At 49.5% G+C, this 22,564-nt stretch overlaps 4 protein-coding genes across 4 annotated transcripts; 1 reads left to right on the top strand and 3 right to left on the bottom strand.

Annotated features, from left to right (window-relative positions):
- Nucleotides 1-460: 460 nt before the first annotated feature.
- Nucleotides 461-1,091, bottom strand: PtA15_7A289 (uncharacterized protein; the record flags this gene model as incomplete). The annotated part of the gene is made up of 4 exons (XM_053170880.1): nt 461-563; nt 637-744; nt 828-899; nt 964-1,091. The coding sequence occupies 4 exons, from the start codon at nt 1,089-1,091 to the stop codon at nt 461-463; spliced, it is 411 nt and encodes a 136-aa protein (XP_053022118.1).
- Nucleotides 1,092-1,544: 453 nt separating this feature from the next.
- Nucleotides 1,545-2,036, top strand: PtA15_7A288 (uncharacterized protein; the record flags this gene model as incomplete). Its single annotated transcript, XM_053170879.1, has 3 exons — nt 1,545-1,599; nt 1,677-1,804; nt 1,905-2,036. The coding sequence occupies 3 exons, from the start codon at nt 1,545-1,547 to the stop codon at nt 2,034-2,036; spliced, it is 315 nt and encodes a 104-aa protein (XP_053022117.1).
- Nucleotides 2,037-3,231: 1,195 nt separating this feature from the next.
- PtA15_7A287 (uncharacterized protein) lies at nt 3,232-11,803 on the bottom strand (the record flags this gene model as incomplete). The annotated part of the gene is made up of 19 exons (XM_053170878.1): nt 3,232-3,249; nt 3,328-3,644; nt 3,737-3,899; nt 3,970-4,072; nt 4,146-4,258; nt 4,339-4,485; nt 4,564-4,658; nt 4,733-4,954; nt 5,048-7,661; nt 7,735-8,067; nt 8,161-8,221; nt 8,297-9,662; nt 9,739-9,942; nt 10,031-10,305; nt 10,389-10,937; nt 11,015-11,176; nt 11,242-11,302; nt 11,393-11,463; nt 11,535-11,803. 19 exons carry the CDS (start codon nt 11,801-11,803, stop codon nt 3,232-3,234), a joined length of 7,143 nt encoding a protein of 2,380 aa, XP_053022116.1.
- Nucleotides 11,804-13,530: 1,727 nt separating this feature from the next.
- PtA15_7A286 (uncharacterized protein) lies at nt 13,531-14,274 on the bottom strand (the record flags this gene model as incomplete). Its single annotated transcript, XM_053170877.1, has 2 exons — nt 13,531-13,992; nt 14,065-14,274. 2 exons carry the CDS (start codon nt 14,272-14,274, stop codon nt 13,531-13,533), a joined length of 672 nt encoding a protein of 223 aa, XP_053022115.1.
- Nucleotides 14,275-22,564: the final 8,290 nt, after the last annotated feature.

Raw genomic sequence — 22,564 nt, 5'->3', positions numbered from 1 at the left:
GGGTCGTCTGTTGTTTGTTTTTTGGCGGGAGGGGGGTGGCGGTCTTGGTGTGGCAAGAGGCTTTGTGTGGGGGTTGACCCCGGCCGGCCCCGGGGATCGGGGGCCGGGGCCGTGAAGCGGGTGGATCTGGGTCGGGGTCTTTCGCGAGATTAACCCCCGGCCGGGATCGGCAACGGAAGCACACTTGCCCGTGCCGGTTTCCGTTTTGATCCCAAAGCTATTGTGTAGCTCTGGGGCAATGGATCACCCAAACATCGAAGGAATTTAAACGCGGCTCAACTGTGGGGTCTCAAATAGCCGGGACGCCTCAAAACCTTGCAATCCGATATAACTGTACTATGTAATTGTGTTTTTCATTATCAGAACACTTTTAAAGATGAGAATAGGAATCATGATACAAGGTATGGACTACAAAGGAGACATAAATGGAAATAAAATGAAGTTCAAGCTGCGTGCTCCGCTACGATCGTTCTCCCCTTAGTCTGCGAGCCAGCTGCATGTCCTTGGGCTGGATGGTAACTCGTTTGGCATGGATAGCGGCCAAGTTGGTGTCCTCAAACAGTCTATGGTGCACCAACAGTGGGAATCAGAAACGGTTCAACACCGGCAATGGGATAGACAGCCGGCAAGGCTTACCCGACGAGATAGGCTTCCGCGGACTCCTGCAGTGCCATCACCGCCGAGGACTGGAAGCGCAAGTCGGTCTTGAAGTCCTGGGCGATCTCACGGACCAGACGCTGGAAGCTGTTCAAGTCAGCAGCGACTATGTCAGCAACCGGACATCGAGCGACATGTAGGTACATATGGGAGGGCGCGGGAAGACTGACGGTAGTTTGCGGATGAGGAGTTCGGTAGATTTTTGGTACCGACGGATTTCTCGAAGGGCTACTGTGCCGGGACTGGTTCGATGCACGAGGTACACAGTCAGCCCATGTGCGACGATGGATGAAGAAGGGTGCTTACCGGTAGCGGTGAGGCTTCTTGACGCCTCCGGTGGCCGGCGCCGATTTCCGGGCAGCCTTGGCGGCCAGCTGTTTCCGAGGAGCTTTGCCGCCGGTCGACTTGCGGGCGGTTTGCTTGGTGCGGGCCATTGCTGGGATGCTTTGGAGATGGGGGTGGATGTGGTGGGTGAGTAGGATGGTTGGGTGGGGTGGGAGTGATGTGTGCTAGTGGTGAGGCAGTGGGCCGGGGCTGGGTTTTAAGGCAGAGAGCCGCGGTCTCTCTCGGCAGACAATCGAGTGGAGCAATATCGGCGCGTACACAAACCGGCGAGCTTGATCCCGTGAGGTCTGACCAATAGGGTGCTGGCATTGGGCGGGGGCGGCCTCGGGATCAGAGCTCGCGACCGAGGCTTGCGAATCTCAATTGCTCTGGCACTTCGACCCAGGCTCGCAACCGGGACTGCTATATAAAGAGGCTCTACGCCCGCCCCTCTTCCCTTCCTCCTTACCCAACCAAGCACACCACTGCACCCCCACCACAGCCGCCCATATTCACCCCACTTCAACCCACCTCAACCCACCTCAACCCAACAACTTACCAAGATGTCCGGACGTGGTAAAAGCGGCGGCAAAGGTCTCGGAAAGGGCGGTGCCAAACGTGAGTCGGCCTCACTCTCCTCCGCGTGCAATCTCACTATGTCTCCTAACATAGTCCGCTTTTGTAAATTCTTCCAGGTCACCGTAAAATCCTGCGAGACAACATCCAGGGTATCACCAAGCCTGCCATCCGACGACTTGCTCGACGAGGAGGCGTCAAGCGTATCTCCGGCCTGATCTATGAGGAGACCCGAGGCGTACTGAAAGTCAGCGGCTCTTTGTCTTTCTCTGCAACCAAACATCTTGAGTTTATCGTTCTTGCAGAGCAGCCTAGCTAACCAGATGTCTCCCCAATACGCCATGTAGATTTTCCTCGAGAACGTCATCAGGGACTCTGTCACTTACACCGAACATGCCAAAAGGAAAACGGTCACCTCGCTCGATGTCGTCTATGCCCTCAAACGACAAGGCCGAACACTCTACGGATTCGGAGCTTAACCCGGTCCTTCCCTCACCCTTGGCCAAAACTCTTCTCCTACATAATATGTAATCCTTTGCTTCTACAGTTGTATTATTATTTAGGCCTTTGCTTGAACTTTTCCGGATAATATGAAACTCACCAGATCATTTGGTAAAGAATTTCCTGGGTGAGATGAGCTCTTTTATTCCAATCATTGCCACATGTGAAAGCTTTCGGGGGGCCCAGAACCCATAATCGAACCCCTGCGATATGTAAGCTGGAAGCAACCCGTCCTTAAGAGCATCCTTACCGGTGACTAGTTTAGCTCGAAATTAGCTATGTAGTTTAGCCACCAATCTCAACCACACCGGGTGTAGCTAAGCCCAAGCTAAATTAGTGAGAAGCTTGAATTTCAGCTAACCGTCACTACATTTAGTGACGGAACTGCCATTTCCCGCGCCCACCACTCAGCTCCACCCCGCGCAAGCCGAACCGATACGGCTGAATCGCTGTCGCTAAGTTAGTTTGCAACAGCTGCGAGTCAAAACTCGCGCCAACATAGCTCGACCGGTAAGGATGCTCTAACCCGTCCAATCATGCTGCCGGTGGCGCTGGTGCAAAACAGCGCCGGCTGCGCTGCTCCACAGCACTTGTTAGCGGGGGTCTGATGCTATATGCGCTGTAACGCAGCAGAGCGAAACAAAACACCAACAGAGTGCTCAACACAATTTTGCCTGTTTTTAGTCTGTTTTATTGCATACTGATAATTGGTTTGGCTTGAAAGTACGCATCGAAATTGGCAAATAGCTGAGAAATAGACCATGTACTATTAGGTAATCTGGGACAAACATTTTTGGAAGAGTTAATGAAATTTATATGAGCATGCTTGACTTATTTCTATGGGGATGAGTTGTGCTTGAAAGTGAGATTGAATGTATGGCGGAGGAAAATTTAAAAGAAGAGATGATTAACATTTACTACAACACAAACTTTGCAGATTTTTTATAGGACTGAGCTTTCCACTGATGCTGAACTCGAGGCGCTGTCTAAATCTAGAAAGAAGCCGATAAAGATGAATAGATACATAATTTGTTGTTGAAGATATAATCAGGGAAAATGGCTAGACTACCGATTTGGATGAATATATCAAGTCTTGATAACGAGGGGAATTCAAAGCACTTTTTAAAATTTTATCCTCGCCAATTTTGGAACAAATTGCTACCATTCGTCACACTACGGCTTTGAGAGTTGCTGAAAGAAGTATGGAGATGTTAGTTGGAACAGACCGTCAGCAATCTAAATACAGGTGACATTTTTGATCCTACTTACTTCTCTCCTAAATAATACGAAATAGCCTGTCACGATGATGAGTTGGCAAATCAACGCGATCCAGAACTGCCAATTTGCCAGAGGGGAATCGAGGTAAGAAAATTTTGGATTCCATAGGGCAAGGTCAGGGAAAACGCCTCCAGGTCCGATGCGGTCAGGCGCTGTCGCTCGGGCGACAAGGACCGCTGTCGAGCCAATGATTTGAGCAAGACATAAGGTCGCCGCGACATGAACCCTGCTCAGCGTTTGAAGCAAGATCATCCCTAAACCTACGCCTTGAACAGCATCCAGAACACCCAGCCATAGCCATAATAAAGCTTTTTTTGAGGAAGAACAAACACGATGTGTGAGTCTCCCCGAATCTGAAAATGGTCTAAGAGTGACAGCAAGAAAGGGTTCCAAGGCTCACTTGCAATGTGCGATCCAGCAGAGCCTCCCCAAGAGATGTAAGAAGCCACACTACTTGTGCCCCACAGCATCTGACACCACCGGGGTGCTCCAAGGCCTATTGCAAAAATGGCAACGATCCATGTATGTGATTTGGATGCCCGGCTGAGTCCCCAGATTGCTAACTAAGGTTTTTTATCAACAAGAAACATTCAGCACCTCCAAACACAAGTGGATTCGAAGTGCCGGACTGACCCCCCAAACCCCGACGAAAAAGAAGAGAAGTAAGAAGAGGGTGACTCCGAATGAGGTCTCTCTTGTCCACAAGAAGTTCCAGTTGCGGCCATAAGGGCCAGATCTGTTAAAAAGATCATCTGTTCAGTGTCTCGTTTCAACCAAAGATCATCCAGTATGTGCAGTACTGAGCTCACAGCCAATAGTTGCGCAAGATCTCCGCAGCCAAATACCAAAGGACTAGCTTTCTCCTGAAAAGTGCTCTGGTAAAGTTGGGAACCGTTCCTGGTACGTTTCTGTAATACTTGGGCTATAAATAGCGGACGAGTTGAGTTTTCAGTGAAAGTAACATCTTCCAAAAGGATCCATCTAGATAGATCAAGTACTCACCAAACCTGTAAAAAGGATGTATGCAATGAAAAAACATCCAGCTCCTAAGCTCAGAGTGATCGCATTGATCCAACCAGGGGGTGCCAAGGCAGCATTCGTCGGATCTACGTTTTGGAGTTTGAATCCCCAATACCAAAGCGCGCCGACCTTGATGACACGAACAGGACAAGAGGATCGGTTAACAAATTCATATTTCCTGGGGTCTTTGCAATAAATCAAACTTACCCAAACTTGTTGTGTGCCTTGAACAATGCATGCTCGTCTGACCCATGAGTCTGTTGTGCCCCCAGCTTCCTCACCAAAGTTGGAGCTGAAGAATACTGGAAAATTCGCATGGGCGAAATGAAGATCAGCTCACGAGCCGCTATGCTCCAGGGAGAAAAGGATAGCTTACAGAAACCTGCGGATGAGGCAAAAGAGTAGAAACCGGACGCAGCCACTGCCAATGAATGGCGACGAGAATATTGTTTGAGATTCTCGGAAAGTGAAGGTAAACCAATGAAGATGAATGCTAAACCGAAGAAAATCCACGGCATAGAAAGAGACCAGGTCGAAGGCTTTTTGCGACTCCATCCATACCACCAGGCAGATCCCAGAATATTGACGGCACCGATCACTGGAAATTTTTTACGGGATGATAGGGAAGGAAAATCAGCTCAACTTCGAAATCTCAGTAGAAACTCTCCTGGTGACATTCTGCGGCACGAACCGTAAAAGTCAAAGCTGCCGTTTGAGCTAGTTCCACTTAGAAGAGAAAGTTGAAAACTAGTCGCGCCAAGAATCTGACCAATGGCCAGCAAAACTGTGTAGACCGGCCAGCCGAAGACCCGTCTCTGCAGTCTTATCTGCCAACGATTCATACTTAATGCGGCCGTCACGTCAACTGTATCATTTTTTTCGTTTTTAACTTGATCAGAAAAATCGTGAAGATCATTGGCATGAGAACTAATTCCTAGCATCGCTCTCGGGATGATGGAAGTGACTGAGAGTGTCGGAGAAGAGCCGTATTTTGTCTTCGCCAAGGCTAATGTACCCTTCCGGACCTGATTGAAATGTGCCTTGTGGGCAGCAACAATGTATCTCGCAATGCATAGTTCTCTCTGCGAGTTAGAGGCATCTAACGTCTGTAACCTACGGACAAACTCTTGGCTTGCTTTGCCGTCCTCATCAGTAAAGTCTTTGACTCCTTGATTCAATGGTGAGTTTCTATCGTCTTGACCGCAATAAGTCCTCTGGAAGTCAGCGGGATTGTGCTCGCCAGCGTTGCCGTTATTTTTGTCTAGAGTAACGACAGAAGTCAAAATCTCTTGATCGTTATTCTGAGGTCTTCCCGAAGGGGTAATAGCACCATCCACGGAAGCTTTGTCCGTTATTCGCCCCGAGAGTCGTGATGGAGGAGTCGAACTTCTATTCTTAGTGATTATCAAACGCTTTACGGCTTCACTTAACTGTACGGCCAGTTGATTAGTTGATGAAAGGATTCGGGATACGTCCGAGGACGGCCGTGTCGGGTTCAAATGTGACCCGAAAGTATTTGATTGATTTCCAGTTGAAGAAGTGCATATTTGTCCAGGCTTGTTTGATTCGGTGGCAGAGAGGTGTGCTTGACGAGGGTTCCCTTGGTCATGGGACGCGGATGACGACTCGTCGGGTTTAATTACTTCATTTTGATTTATGTTCATCGTTAGCCTTCCTGCATATTTGCGAGATGCCTTGACCGAACGGGAATGGATGTCCTCCATTTTCATCCTCCATTCAAGAACCGGAAACCGCTGATGGACACTACGTGCTCGAAGTACGGCGCGTTCCTCCTCAGGGCATTCCAGAGCCGCATTAAGTGTCTTAGCAAATTGAGAATGGAGATGGGCAGTGCTATCACTCTCCACAGGGAACCACCAACCGGGCATCAAACCTAAGCCTCCCAAGCGGCTGCCAACTCCCAATGCACCCTTACGCCCGAATTCGACCGCTACCAATCCAAACGGTTCATCCCTGCTGGGGATCAGAGCGAAATCACCGCCCGAAAATACGAAATCCGGTAAAGCTGTGAACTCCGGCTTAGAATAGACTCTGTCGGGGTAACTTTCCATCAGGCGGTTTAACTTCAAGGCTGCTAATTTACCGTAGAGATCTATCACCGGTCCAATAGCTACAAGTTGAACGTCCTTGCGTGTTTCTAGAAGGAGGGGGAACACATCCGCTATCAAGTCAACTCCTTTTTGGAAAGACCAGCGTCCTACGAAAACAAAAACTTGTGCTTTTGGGTCTTCGTGCAAGCCAGCCCACTCTTGCAGCTTGAGCTTGTTGCCAGGCCTCTTTGCTTCAGCTTCTTGGTCGATCTGTATCCTTCGCATATCAGGAGGGGTAACATCCAACGATTCGACATCGGTTGGATCTGGGTTCGGAAGTGGTTCAATGCTTTTGAGAGTCCAGAGGACAGGATACCGAGCCCAGCTACGCTTGCCGTACTTCTCACTGACTCCTGCGACACCGACACTCTTTTGGTGATGACTGATATAGCTTGCTGCCGAATGGAGTAGATTGAAAACACTTCCATATCGCGCATACTTGGAGCACACCTTGCTGGATATGTTGAATGATCGACAAACTTCATTTTCTTCTTCGGTCGTTCCCAAAGGCCATTGCCCTTGAAACTCGGCGTTGTGTAAGGAAAGCGCAACTGGTATGATCTTCGGCAAGAGGTACAAAGGGGCGAGCGCTCCATGGTAGTCGTTGATGTGGTATATTGTCAAGTCAGGAGTTCTGCGACAGATTTCTGCAATACTTTGATTCCAATAGGAATAAAAGATTGCAGAATCTAAGTCGTCCATTCGAGCGGGATATGGATTCATCTTGGAGTTAGCGCGAAAGATCGGAGAGTCGAGTAAGAAGTAAGTGATATTTTTGAACTTGTGGATTTGCAACTCGACTAGATACGTTTCCCCGAATACAACGACTGGTATGGGTTCGGCACGCTCGGCTTCAGGATATTCCAGACCACTGACTTTAGGTATCACCCATAAAAGATCTAAATCTTCCATCACCTTTCCCATCAATGAAGTCATAACTCCCAACCCCCCAATCTTGACTTTGATTCCCCAATCAATGATTTCGTATTCCAATGTGGCAATCAGCACTTTTCTGCGAGAGTTTATGTTGTCAGGCCATGTATTCGCGAAGCTAGCATGCGGTTTTTCTTTCTTTGAGCCAAGCTGCGGGGTGATCGCATGTTTCAGTGTTGAAGGTATCTGAGAATTTAGCATTGACTTGGGGAGGTGCTGAAAGGGTAGAAAGGAATTCAGCCCAGGTGTTTGGAAGCCGTACTAACAAAGCGGGCCAATCGTTATCAACATTCTGTTCCCAGTGTCATTTTTTGAATGTGTAATCATAACTCACTTGATTATGTTTGATTTTATAAAAGATTCTTTGGTATAACCAGCACGCCAAAAGGGCCGTAGTCGGGGGAATGAAAATTAATAGGATGAGAAGCATTATGACTATTTTCTGATGACCGACTGGCTGCGCTCCCCATGTTAGGTCTCTTGGATTGATCATGATCCGCCAACCCAAATAGGGCTTGGATGGAGGGGGTAAAGATAAGAAGTTTCGAGCCTGGGAATTGGGTGGGAGAAGGTCCAACACGCCATCATTATCCACGTCGCCATAGAAAACCTTGTCCCGCGCTTCAAAGACCGCAAGTTGAAACTCATGAGGCCAGCTGGTAATGACCTACAAGTGCGTGTGAATGGAGGTACGTTGAGGTTACTATTAGCACCCCAGCTGCCATGGAGAAACTTCCTTAAGCTGCCGAATCAGACTAACATCAATCGTCATATTCTCGCTGCGAGGAGAGAGCAGTCCAGGAATACCCTCATCAAAACCCCTGTATCGGTGAAAGAATCAGCGCGAGGTGTTTTCCAAGTCGTAAGATCAGAAATCCTTTGGGTATCAGACTTACCACTTGTTATATGCCCCTCTGAGGATGAGTTGAGGGAACCTGCGCTTGAAACCACCGTCGAAATTGATATCCGCATCAATTGTCGGTGCCGCGGAACCAGTCAGGCGTGACCAATATTGAACTCGAACGTGATCACCATCCCAAAATTTCGAAATGCTAAATGCATTATCCGGAAGAGTCAATTCACTCGAGTATCGTGTCCAATTGGAGTAAGTTTTTCCGAAGTCGACGGAATACCTCATCATGTCGGCGCCGGGCGCGTCGGAGCGAAGTGTATATTTTCCATCTTTATTCTCCAGGAGACTTTCAGAATACGACACGTCAGAAAAGGTAATTGGATTTAGTTTTCGTCCTTTTCTTAAAAGTAAATGATCGATGCTGTTGGTGTGGATTCCATTTTGTCCAGTTGCATTATTCAGGATCAGCTCATAAATGCCATCGGCTGCACCAACGATACTGGCGGACCATTGCCATACAGCAGGAAGTGCAGATTGCGTGGAATTCGATGGAGATTCGATTTTTGAGCAATTAGCATGCTCCAAGTCGATTCGCGGAGAAGCTTTTGAATTAGGGTCAATCGTGTAGCTTAAAGAGAGGGAGGAAGAAACCCCTTCACATGAGAGCTCATCAGAAAATGAAAGGCTGATCGGAATTGTTTCGTTATCATTATCCGCCTGAGATAGAATTCGAGCATCGTGGCCGGGAACGAAGCCAACCAAGCGAGGCTGAGGGGAAACCCAGTTCGAAGCAGGTACCAGAACTTTGTAACTGAGTGGGTCCATCGTAATAGACTTGAGACACCCGAGGAAGGGTGGCGCGTCATCCCAAGTTGAAGAAGTCGACGAGGGGTCCAGATCATAAGTTTCGTAAGGGTAAAATAGGTTTCGGACAGTTGATGGTCCAGGGTATGGAGACGTGATGGCCAGTTTAGATGAGCAATCATAAGAAAATGTCGTTGTTTGATTGACGTTGCTGTATAGTATCCAGACCGGCAGTTGGGAATTGGGGCCGGAAAGATTCTGGGATTTCAACGAGCTTCGGCTTACGCTCCACAAGCCCCACTCCGTGGGCGTGTGACTGGACGCAGGAAGTTCGCCAAAATGTGTCCAATTTCCAAGCTGTGTGAGGTTAAATCCATCTTGGAGAGAGGCATATTGTGAGCGAAGATATGCAAAATGTGCTAGCATGTTGCGAGTATTTGAGGTCGGATCATAGTGGTCTAAGCTGTTCCAATCATCTTTACATCCATTCAGCGCCTTGCCAAGCGGCATGGTGGGATATTTTTTGGATCCGAGTTTGTAGCATCCATGGGTTTGCCAAGCTTTACTCGAGGACATCGGCTGCCGTCCGTAGAGATAGTCGTTGGCTAGAATGCAGAGTACCATTTGAAAAACTTTCAGTAGGAAAAGGCAAGAAAGGGATCATGAGGAGCGTGTCCATACCTTGGGAGTCAAATATGTGCAAGTCTTGTTCTTCGCCGTAAAAGGCGAAAGGAATGCCAGGCATGATCAAGTTGGTCACCAATTGGCCCAAGAGAAACCTCTCTGTTCCATTGATTAATGAGGCCCATCTGAAGTTATCTTGGTTGGTCGTGCCGTAAAGGTGCCGGGGATCAAGCTGCTGAGTTTCCTGGTTGAATAGATCATCTGCAACGATTGTGAAGAGAGCTGGGATTAATAATGTCTCGAAGAATTGGTACCTGTGTGCTCGCCATGAATCGCATGCTCCACTCACTGGTCACAAATATTTGCCTCCATGCTTCAACCCAATTTACCGGTATATCATATGGGGAATCAAGTTCACCATCCATGCCCAAAAAACGCGTCAAAGATCTATAGATTGAATAATGAAAAGCAGCGGAATCCAACGCGTTTTCACCAATAGGACGCATGAAATTTTCAGTCTGATTTGCGGTGACCAGGGCGGCTGTATCAAATTCTAGATTGGCATAATGCGCTGGTTGCCGGCCACGACCAATGTAAAGCGATCCAAAAGTATTGCCGTCGGAGCTGAAGAGAGAAAATAAGTGCTTAGTACAGCAATCATAACATTGCATCGGACACTTGGGTGCGGATTCAAGTTTTACACTCACATTTCACCAGTGATGAAAAAGTTGTTTTTGCCCAAATCTTTGGCGCAAGTCCGCAGGGATCCGCCCCACTTTCCCATGAATTCAAGCGTTTGTTGTGTGGCTTTATCCACACGAAGCGCGTCCATATCCAGGGCTTTGACAGTCATACATGCAAGCTTTTCCAACTTGGCGGCTACTCCGCTATCCCAATCGCGCAAACGATCTTGCACGCCTGAATACTTGGTCAACTGATCCTGCCAGCCAGGAGCTTTTCCAGCGGGAGACGAATCGCCGAATTGGTTGAAATCACCAGCGTAACATCCATCCCAGTCCGTAGGAGGGAGCACATCGGTGCCGTTCGGATTGTAAAATTTGGGCAGGCGACAGCTCTGGTCTCGACTATTTGTGAACTTGAATTCGGCGTACTGATTTATATTCCACGGCTTCTGGACGGTCGTTTTGTATTCAACCTCATAACCATGTAGGTTAAATGGCGCAGCTTTACCAGAATTGCCTTTGAACTCCAGGAAATCGGACAAGGTGGTGGTCGTGGTATCGAGCATGACATACCTAATCGAAGTAGAGGGGCACTTTGAGTACTTGGTCATATTATACGGGGCTACATCAGATGGAAATGTTTTACTCACATGCCTTTTGAATGGATCTTATCTATAGCCGCGCGCCATTCAGATAAAGTGCCGAAATGAGGATCCAAGAGGGTGAAATCCAATGCGGAATATCCATCAGACTGCCATGGCATGTTCAACCAAGGAGTGCCTGCGATATAGATCGTTCGATAACCCATCCCACTACGATAGCGTATCATTATCATTCGAACAATCTTTTCAACCCCCGTAAATGGAAAACTACTCACTATATGTAGTCAAGCACTCTGTCTTGAGCAAAGCCCTCTATGTCACCACCATGCCTCAATTCTTCGATGACAAAACCACAACGGGAGGCATAATTAAATCAATGTTGCATGTTACTAGCTATCAAAGAAAGAAAAATGAGTGAAGGCTCACGATTGGATAGGAAGTCCCATTCAGAACGGCTCTTGTAGAAGTCATTGTTTGATGGGTTCCCATCCATAAACCTGTCCGGCAGAAATATGATTTGATCAGCGAAAATACAAGCGCGCCATTTGAAAGAAAGAAGAATACTCACCTATCAAGAATTACAGTATAGATAGGCAGCTCCCTCCAGTTGGCTGGGCTGGGGGTATATCGACTTCCATTTTGCGATTTTTCCGGCCAGTCAGAGTAATAATCTAGTATGTTGTTTCCAGCACTCGAGTTGATATTTATGTTGTAATCAGAGAAAGCAGGATCGTATGGGTACGAATGGATAAGGCTCAGCTGTAATCCCAATAGGAGAATTGTAAGGCATATCAAACGTGTGCGGGAGGAAATCGTTATGGTGGCCATGGTGCCCATTCGGTATGAAAAATACATCCGGATGCTACTCATGTTAAGACCGATAATTATGTCGGAGAGTGCATTTATTGGACAGCCTTTCCACCAGGGGGTCAGTTCCCCCTGGGGTTAAATTCCTTTCCCAAAAAGAAGGCAGTTTGCCGTAATATTAGAACAGAGAATTCAGTGGAGCAGTGAATTCTTTGAACAGCATTTCCTCCCCAGGGGTGAATTTCCTCCTGTCTCAAAAAAAGTAGCCAAAACCGTTAAGAATCGCCGAAGGGGATTCCGTATACATAGAAGGTGTGCAGGAGCAGGGAGCAAGGGAAAGCAAGTTACGGCGCCCTAACCCTCTTCTCTGTAAGCCCACCTGTGGCCAGTGTGGGCACTGACGAGCCATCCCGTCGACCAGGTCTTGGAGCAGGTTGGAATTCCTTTAGGTACGGTGATGTGTGATCTCCGCTAAGTCCCTCGATCGGAGGTGCGAGCCTGCAGCAATGAAGCAAATTATAGGATGTTAAATTCAACTTTACAATTTTCAACGACAAACAATGAGTTTTTAGGAAATGATTGATGTGAGGATGAACAGCTTAGTACGAGGTGTACTGGTGGGGAAGAAAAATAGAGTCTTAAATTATGGGCGGGTACGTGAAGATTAGAAAGGAAAGTGGATGAATAAATCAAGAAAAGAAAATCCAGGCAGTGTGACACTGTGAGCAGGAGAGTGGGTTTATTTAGCAGTGGTGGCGGCCCGTTTAAGTTTGCTCTGAATCCTGAGGCATTTCTGGAGGTCGACATGGATATCCCTGGCGGAGACCATGACGCGGATAGAGCGATGGGCGACGAAGGGGAGCCGGTGAGGTGGGTGGGCAGCGGGCTGGAGATGAAGAGGTTGACGAGGTTGTTCCAATACTCCAGCTGGACTTTGCCCAGATCCGTCTTGAGGAACGTCTGCACACTCAGCGTCGGCCGGGATTGGGCACGTTTTCTGGCAGCGGATGGACCATCGTGGTCCGCCGGGTTTCGTGCCCGCCTTGTTCTTCTGGCTCGCCTTGTTCTTCTGGCTCGCTGATCACCTTGGTTTCTGGTCCACCGCTGGTCCGGGACAGCTTCCGGAGTACAGATGGGCCACAAGGTTCATAATTGTACCCGGGTTGGAAGTCGAAGCCAAACGTGTCCAACAAGTACATGCGCTGGGTTTTAAAAGGAAGAGGTGAACTCACGCGTGTCTTTCAGCTACTCTCCATATGTCATCGGAATCAGGCTGGGTGGATGGGTCTGACGATGCATCAGAATCCAGCCAATATCTCCGCAAATCAACGTTTAGATAGACGGCAAGTGTTGTGAAGGGACTGATCTACTCGGTTCGGGTATTGGAGAAGTACAGACTCGCCAAACCATTGACGCCTTTGTCACACGCTACAAGTTAATGCTGGCGAACTGATCTTTTAAACAGCAAGTGGCCACCCTCAATTGTCAGAGAGTTAAACAGGATTGACTGATAAACGCCGCGTTTCTTTAATATAACTACAGTCTGAAGTGCACAAAAACGTTGCGATGAGAATCAACCACAGAAGGGGCAGTAGGAAGAATGACGTGATCATTTATCCATCGGGTCAGGGGTGTGAGACTGAGATGAAACAAGGGCACTGTGAAAATCAGCTTGGGCCGGATCAGCGAGGTTGGAGGTGTCCAGCTTGACCTGGCTAGGCGCCTGTTTCTTGCTGAAACAGAGCGGATCGAGGTGATCACGGCGATGCCGGAAACCGGGAGGCCAACGGGTCCCGGGCGATGGCGGGGAAGAGCCGGTGGATAAAAACGGCGAGGTGCAAGAGCGCGACTCGTTCTACGATTTCCGCCAGCGCGTCTCCGAGAACTCGCGCGGCATGGACGGCCAGGTAGAAGAGTCTGACTGATGGATGCGAGGGGGCCGCCTCGTCGGAGGGCTGGGCTATCAGGCTTGACGAAAAACACCTATCGATCGACTTGGCCGCGTACTGCCATCGGCCAAGAACAGATCCATGGCGGAGCTCTGCCAGGGGGGGCAAGACCGGCCAGGTGTCGGGCCAGTTTCTGGGCGAGATGTGGTCCGGCTGTATTTGATGAGGAAATGGAGGTGATTCAGGCAGGCCTTGGGCAACGATGGGTAGCTGAGTAAGACGTGAGGTTGAAGAAGCCCTGTCAGCCCGGTCGACGACAGGAGGAGAGATCTGAAAGAGGCGATGTTTTGCTGCTGGTGGTACTCGTCATTTTTTGTAAATGAATCAGGTAAGGTTGATGACCTGGTTTTGCCGATATTGCGAGGACGGATGGTCTTCTGAAGCTTGCCCGGATATTATTGTAGTGGGATTCGGTTGGGATGAGAGTCGGGCCTGGCTGATGTCCGTATCCGGGGTTCCAAGCGACGCTGGTGAGGCTGGTGGAGATGCTCTGGGGTCTGGAAAACCCGGCCTCGCGCCGCAACCATTCGCCGCGAGAACCTTTGAGAGCATCCTGCCACAAATCTCAAGTTGTCAACCATACCGGGCGTAGCTAAGCCCAAGCTAAATTAGTGGGAAGCTCCGATTTCAGCGACAGCCCCGAAGCGGCAGCCCCCTACTGTACATACACATTCAAGCCAGTCTCTATCGCACGACGCAGACTGGCGGTAAAGGCATTGCCAAGTTGGCTCACTTCTTCAGGCTCGTACATGTCAATAATCACACTGGGGGCGTAGGGCTTGGCTGTCGGCAGCAGTAGAAAAATAGTGCTTCACTCGATCCCAAAGGACGGGATGGTCACTCCTTCCTTTCTCATCCGATCATACCTCCCTCACAAAAACATCTTCCCCACTTCAAGCAGTCCTTGAAGGTTTTTTAGCCTCCCCAACTTCGTCCCACCTCCAGAACTTTCAAGCCCAAGATGCTACTTTTAAAATCATTGATAGCGCTCACCATTACAGCTTATGGGTTAGCAGCTGTGGAAAAACGTGGGATAGCACCTACGATGAAACCTCACTACAAACCTGCGAATACGAAGAAGTGCAATTTTGGTTGCGATCCTCGAGGCGCGAAACCAGTCGGAGTTTGCGCCAAAGTTGTCCGGCGGGACATGTTCAACCAGCCAAGCGGATGGGAAAGTAAGTGTGATTTTGATCTATCAAGGTTTCTGTTTGTGCATAAAACAAGCTGGCAGTTGAAACCTCCAATTGCGCTAACACTACGCTAAAAAATAGTGCATTTGCGCTGTGCTACACTACACCACGGTCAATAGAAGGTGTGCCTGATTTAAATACCTCCTTGGAGCTTATAATGTTTTCTAGAGATTGCATTCTTATAGCAGAAAAAAGTTGGAGCCGTTTGGAGCACCGTAGATAAGGCTTCGGGGGTTTGCCTTAGTAGGAAATCCGCCAAATCCGCCCCCCGGCTACACAGGGTCTCCCTGAGGATTGCTAATGTCATGAAGCTGAACAGATGTTTTAAAGAGCTTATTCATATAGCAGAAAATATTTGGGGCTGTTTGGAGCACCGTAGATAAGGTTTTGGGGGTTTGCCTTAGTAGGAAATCCGCCAAATCCGCCCTCGGCTACACAGGGTCTCCCTGAGGAGTACTAATGCCGTGAAGCTTAAAATATGTTCTCAAGAGTGTATTCTTATAGCTAAAAAAATCTTGGGCCGTTTGGAGCACCGTAGATAAGGTTTCGGGGGTTTGCCTTGGTGGGAAATCCGCCAAATCTGCCCCCGGCTACACAGGGTCTCCCTGAGGAGTAATAATGCCGTGAAGCTCAAATTATTCTCTAAAGAGTGTATTTATATTGCTGTAAAACTTTTAGGGTGTTTGGGTACAACAGCAACAAGATATAATTTTTTTTGTATATTCCATCATTTTTTGTTAAATTAATATATCGACTCCCATCCTCAAGAGGGGAATTAATTAATTGACTCAAATGCTTTTGGGGCCGCGCGAGGTCCTGAGGACCCAGGGGGGATGTCCCGAGACGGTCCGCGCGACGTAAACGGCTTTTGGGAGTCTGTTAAGGTCTGTTCTGTGGAGAGGAAGATGGAGTCTGGGTTCTGGGGTTCTGGGGGTTCTGGATCCAAGATGGTAGATTGCAGGATGAGGAAGAGGCTTGGATCTCCAGCCTCTCGAACCTTGAGTATGGTCCATGACATGTACGTGTAGTCTATGTACATGTGAGTCTGCGCTGCGGAGCCCGCGCTACAGCTCATAACATTATCCCCCCTTTAATGCCCAAGCCGCCCCCTTTTCTGGTTGGTCAATGGGAAAAATAAAAAAATAAGAAAATCCTCCTCTTTTGGCTCTGCATTCTGTCCCCGGGCAGCATTAAAAAACCCAGTGGGAAAAAGCTTGCCCTCTCACTTTCTTCTCCGCGTCCTCCGATGCCTGGCCGCCGCCTCCGGAAATTTTGAGTTAAACTCCGCCAATAGGTCTCCGCTGTTCTTCAAGTTTGCCTCCGGCTCCCAAGAATTTTCCGCCCATCCAAATCCGCGCCAGCTGACAAGGTATTGAGTTGTCCGCCCTCTCCGCCAGCTGTCCAGTATTCCGTCAACCTCCCACTCATCTCCGCCGTTGACTGTTACTGGCTCCGGGGTCCGCCGCTGTCGGTGGGCGATCTCTTCGGGCTTGTGTTTGCGGAGTACTGACACGTGGAAAACTGGGTGGACTCCCTGCATGGAAAGCGGAAGGGTCAGTTTGTAAGCGGAGGTTGGAATTCTGCTAGCTATTGGGAATGGTCCAAGCCAGCGGTGTTCCAATTTGGGGCTGGGGCGTGTTGTTGAGATATTGCGCCCATCTAGCCAAACCTCGTCTCCACTGTTCCATTCCGGTGTTTTCCGCACTCCGCGGTCAAACTGGCTTTTCATGGCCTCCTGCGCCGCTTCTAGACAGTGCTTCAGTTCGTCCTGTACCTCCGCAAGCTGGCGCAGTTGCTCCACCACTGCCGGTACACACTGTCCCGCCGATGGAATTCCGCTGTACAATGGGTTGAAACCATAATTTGCCTTGAATGGTGACACCCCTGTTGACGTTTGATCGTTGTTGTTGTAAGCAAATTCCGCCGTTGCCAGGAGCGGAGCCCAATCGTCCTGTTGATAGCTCACAAAATGGCGGAGATATTGCTCCACCGCTTTGTTTGCGATTTCCGACTGTCCGTCTGTCCTTGGATGGTACGCCGTAGATGGTTGGAGGCGGATGCCAAGTCTGTTGTCCAATTCCCGGGTGATTTGGGATACAAAAATGCTTCCTCGGTCGGAAACAATAGTCTTTGGAGTGCCGTGGAGTTTCCAAACGTGCTCTGCCATCAGGTCCGCTAACTGCTCCGCATTCATGGACTTCCTGCAGGGGATAAAGTGTGCCATCTTTGTCAGACGGTCAACAACAGTCAGTATGCTGTTGTGGGAGCGGGATTCAGGCAGGTCTGTGATGAGGTCATAGCTGATGTCCGTCCACGGCCCCGCCGGAATTGGCAGCGGCTCCAGTTTCCCAAATGGCTGTTGCGTCGAGGCTTTAACTCTTTGACAAGAATCACATCCATCCACGTATTGGTTGACGAACTTCTTCTGGCCATTCCACACAAAACTCCGCCGGACAAGGGCAAGGGTGCGGGATCGGCCTGGGTGGCCCGCCGCTTTGGTGTTGTGTCGGCTCTTCAATATTTCCGTCCGCAGTGCCAGGTCCGCTGGTACCACTATCCGTCCTTTGTTGTATAAGATGCCGTCAACCTCCGCATATCTGTTCCGGTTTCCTGCGGGGGTTTTCAAGGATTCTATCCATCTGGTCAGTTGGGCATCCAGTGGGGTCAATTCCCTGATTCTTGCGATGATCTCTGCATCCGGCATCGCCAGTTCATTCTCCGCTCTATGCTCCGTGTCCATCCCTAGCACGTCGACCTCAAACCAGTGCTCCGCATTCTCCAAATCTACGGACTCATCCTCAAACCAGCTTTCAAATTCCGATATTTCCCCAAACGTCCGCTCCGTGATGTTTTGCGGCTTCAAAAACTGCCCAAAAGTCAGTTTCTCACCAGGAGCGGGGGCCAGGTCCGGTCTTCTCAAAAGGGCATCGGGTTTGGTGGCTTGGCGGCCCGGGCGGAAAATGATTTCAAAGTCAAAGCAACCCATGGTCTCCGCCCACCGCGCCTGTCTCCTAGTGAGCTCCTTGGTGGTAATGAAGCTTTCCAGGTTCCGATGATCTGTATAAACAATGGCGGTCAGGCGGTGCGGGTTTCCTTTGAGGTACTGCCGCCACTCTTTGAAGGCGGTGACAATAGCCAACAGTTCCTTGTCAAAGATCTCGTAGTTCTTTTCCGCCTGCACCAATGATTGGGATAAGTAAGCGACGGGGTGGAGTTCTTTGTCGCAGACCTGAGACAAGACTGCTCCGAGGGCAAAGTCGGAGCAGTCGCATTCCAGGATAAACGGCTTGTACGGGTCCGCAATTTTGAGTATCGGAGCGGAGGTGAAGGCGGTCTTTAGGCATTCAAACGCGGAGTTGCATTTGTTGTCCCAGACGAAGGGGGTTTTTGCTTTGGTCAAGTCGTGTAAAGGTCTGTTCTTCCCCAAGAAGTGGTCAATGAACCGGCGGTAAAAGTTGGAGAATCCAATGAACCGCTGAAGTTCCGTAACATTCCGCGGCGCGGTCCACTCCGTCACTGCCCTCACTTTTGCAGGATCCATTCTAATCCTATTACATGCAATCAAGAGTCCAAGATATTCCACCTCCGGCTTTGAAAATTCACATTTCTCAGGTTTCAGCCATAATTGATGCTTGCTCAGGGTTTCCAGTATTCCGTTGACCGCCGCCGTGTGATCGGAGCCTTTCTGTGTGTACACCATGATGTCATCTAGGTATTCTGCGGTGTCCTTTCCAATTCGTCCAAGGAGAATGTCTTGCATGAAGTATTGGAAGTATCCCGGTGCTCCTGTGGGTCCAAACGGCATGGTGAGCGGAGCAAATTGCCCCACCTTGCAGATGAAAGCTAGTTTATCCTCATCTCCCTCCGCCACTCGGAGGTTTCCGTAAGCGTTGCGGAGGTCCAGCTTTGTGAATGTGTCGGCGTTCAGCAGGCTGTCAACCAGGTCCATGGTCAGTGGGAGGGGGTAGCGGTTCTTCACAGTCAGTGCGTTCAGTTTTCGGTAGTCAAAACAGGGGCGGAGGTTTCCGTCCTTCTTCCTGGTAAATAGAACTGGGGCTGCCCATGGTGACGTTGTCCGCCGTGTTGTTCCGCTGGCCAACCCTTCTGCAATCAGTGTGTCGAGTGCCTGGTTCTCCGCCGGTGAAAGCGGAATGATCCGGCTTGCCTGCAGTGTGGCTCCGGGGATCAGGTCAACACAAAAGTCGTACTTTCTTCGTGGCGGTAGGCTCTTGGCGCTGGATTTTTGGAACATGTCAATGAATCAATGGTAGCACTGCGGGACGAGTTCTTCGGCGGTCCGTGTTGCCATAGCGGCCTTTCCCGCCGCTGCTAGCCGGGCGGAGGTCGACCACGATGTTTTGGCGGCGCTAATCTCTGCGGTGTAGAGTTCTAGGAGAGAAAGGGGCTTGCCAGCTGCTTCAGAGAATGATAGTGGAAAAACTTTATCGGACTCACATTGCGGGGGCGGTAAAATACACACCCCCTCGTCACGAATCCTAGCTTTCCCCATCATGGGCCCTTGGCCCTCTGTTGAGGATGTTTGCGGAGTGGACGATACCGCCGGAGCGGCAGCAAAATTGTCGGCGGGGTTCCATTCCAGCTGCGGGGGGGCGGCATTCCAGTCGGGGTGCGGAGTACTATCTACGGGGAGAAAAAGCTTGCCAGCCGTTTCAGGGAGTATGGAAGAGGGTAGTCTATTGAACTCACATTGCGGGGGCGGTAAAACACACACCCCCTGCTTCGGAGAATGATAGTGGAAAAACTTTATTGGACTCACATTGCGGGGGCGGTAAAACACACACCCCCTCGTCACGAATCCTACCTTTCCCCATCATGGGCCCTTGGCCCTCTGTTGAGGATGTTTTTGGAGTGGACGAAGCTGCGGAGGCAGCTGCAATGTCGGAGTGGTTGGGGCGGAGTGTGCGGGTGGTCCAGTCAATTTGGTGTCCGTGTTTGCGGATCCATGGCATCCCAAGGATGCCGTCATACATGTCTTTCAGTCGGGTGATGATGAATTTTGAAGGGCGGGGTTCTTCATTCAGGGTCAGGTCAATCTCATATGCCGCTCGGGATGTGGATCCATCGAATCCCGACACTGTCTGCCTTGAGGCGGTGGCGTTGCGGAGTAATCCCGCCGCGGCGGCGTAGGACTCGCTCAACACACCATGTGTCAGCCTTAGAGATACATTAAGTATCCAAAAGACTGCAATAACTCAGTAAATAATAATAATTATTGAATTATTATTGCAGAATCAGATTCCTCATCATAAATTAAGGGGGGTCACCCACTCAAAGTACCCCCTTATTCCTACTCCTTCATGTACTAATTGTATAAATAAGAATTGGCCACGGAAAGCGCCCAAAAATAGTATTACATACATAAATTTAGTAAAACAAACAATGTACATAAAATTAAACTGTTGTACATTAATGAGTAATATTACTCGTGTAAAAATACCCCGTGAAAGTATTATGTAGACTTCTACAGAAGCTCTTTCACATGACAATTGGTTATAAATATGTCATGTGACAGAGTCAGGGAAATTAGTCTATTTCAATACAATTAAAATACCCACAGCCAAGCCCTTTTCACGGCTACAACCCAGGATACTCCCATAGGGAGAAAAGGACTCAGTGTTTACGCCCACTGAAGTCCCCTCTATAAATAGAGGCCTATTTGGCCCTCAGGAAAAGATCCCCCAGACCATTCACCGCCCATAAACCGTAAGTCTGCCGTGAATATTCTCCTCTGCTACTATTGTAGCCCCTTTTCCTTTTAAACCATCCCCAGCACGTAAAATCCACTGGATTAAACCTTTAAATATCAAAAATCCCTTATTAGCATATTTACAAGCTTTATCCTTAAAAGTAGTTGCCGTAAGACCCCCGCCTCTGACAAGCAGCCAATCAGCTTAAGCGCTTACCACCTACTTTTTACGCCAAATTTATTCCCTGTAATTAATAATTATATATTATTAATTACATAATAAATTCTCCTCTTTTTAAAGAGTGTTTAAAAACCCTTGTAGTGGCCAAATTACCAAGAAACAAGTTTAGTAATTTACATTACTAGTGTTTACATCAGCACAGTTATAGTGCTAGGGCCCAAAACCCTTATTTTGACGGGTTTTTGCCCTAAGCTTCATAAACAGAGCTGTCATCATGGGTCGCTCCGGAATCAATCAAAAAGGAGGCAGGGGGTAAGGGGTTCTGGGGTGTGGCTCTGGGAGTTGTGATGGTGCGAGAGATGAAACATCTGGGATCAATTTCATTTCTGGTTAAAGTTTGACTAGCACCAATACTACAAGACAACTCCGCCGCGCTCAGGAAAGGCACAACCTTCATTCCTGAGCGCCTCCATTTTTTGACGAGTTGGCCCGGCCTTTTCCACCTTTATCCGCTGGTCCGCCTCCGCCTATCGCCGCCATCCCTTCCACTAATTGACGGATCTGATCCTCCATTGCCGCAATCCTGGCGTTTCCGCGGCCTTTTCCCTTCTTGGTCGGACAGTTGCGGGAAATGTGGCCCTGCGCTCCGCATTGGAAACAGAGTCCTTCTCGGAGTCGGATAGCCGTCCGTTTAACGCCGATAGGTCCATGGCGTTGGGGTCGATCTTCTGTTTAGCCGGCGCTGTTCCGGCCTCCGCTCCGCTCATTGCCGTGTCAAGCTAGCAACTTCATTAATGGCTGTGAATGCGCTGCGGGAAACGATGAGCAACATCTGGATGTCCCGCTTCAGACCTTGGCGGTACTGGCTGAGGAGGGTGGGGATTTCCCATCCCGCTGCGGAGGCGTGCTGGACGAAGGAGTGGGTGTAGTCCGCCACAGAACCGGTCTGCTTCAGCGCTCGGAGGGCTCGTTCCGCCTTTGCCTTCTTTTCCGGGTCGAAAAACATGCCCCGGAAGGCCGCCGTGAACTCCGCGTAGGTCAGGGTGGGTGGGTCCACTGCTGCCTGGTCAAGAAACGGGGCTGCCCACACGCCCGCGGGTCCGTTCATGTACGAGGACACAAAGAGGATTCATGTCGTGTCGTTCGGGAACAAGTGCTTGTTCACAGTCATATAGATGCCAACCTGGCGGGCAAACGTCTCCGCCACCGCTCTGCGTTCTCCATTGAACTTGTCGGGTTGAGCGATCTTGGGGGTCTTGGTTGCGGTTGGGGGAGGGGGTGGATTTGGAGTGCGGAGTGCGTCCTCCAACTTGGCCTCGGCCTGGCGGCGTTTTTCCTCCTCGTTGTTGGCCTTCTTAGTAATGTCCGCCAGTTGTTGTCGGAGTTTGGCGGCTTCGGAGGCATCCATCGTATTGCTGTGTGATGTCGGAGCGGGATATTCAAGGTTTCTAGGAGTGGATTACGGGATATTCAAGGTTTCGGAGTCGGGATGTTCAAGGTTTCGGAGTCGGAGCGATCTGGCTCTTGTTGGTCTGTTGGGTTCTTGGTCTTCGTCTCCGTTAAGTAGATCCTGCAATATGTTAAGGTCTGTTCTGTGGAGAGGAAGATGGAGTCTGGGTTCTGGGGTTCTGGGGGTTCTGGATCCAAGATGGTAGATTGCAGGATGAGGAAGAGGCTTGGATCTCCAGCCTTTCAAACCTTGAGTATGGTCCGTGACATGTACGTGTAGTCTATGTACATGTGAGTCTGCGCTGCGGAGCC

Source organism: Puccinia triticina, chromosome 7A, assembly GCF_026914185.1.
Source record: "Puccinia triticina chromosome 7A, complete sequence".
Lineage (NCBI taxonomy): Eukaryota > Fungi > Basidiomycota > Pucciniomycetes > Pucciniales > Pucciniaceae > Puccinia > Puccinia triticina.
Note: the sequence above shows the minus strand (reverse complement) of the source record. Positions and strands in the feature narration are given on the sequence as shown.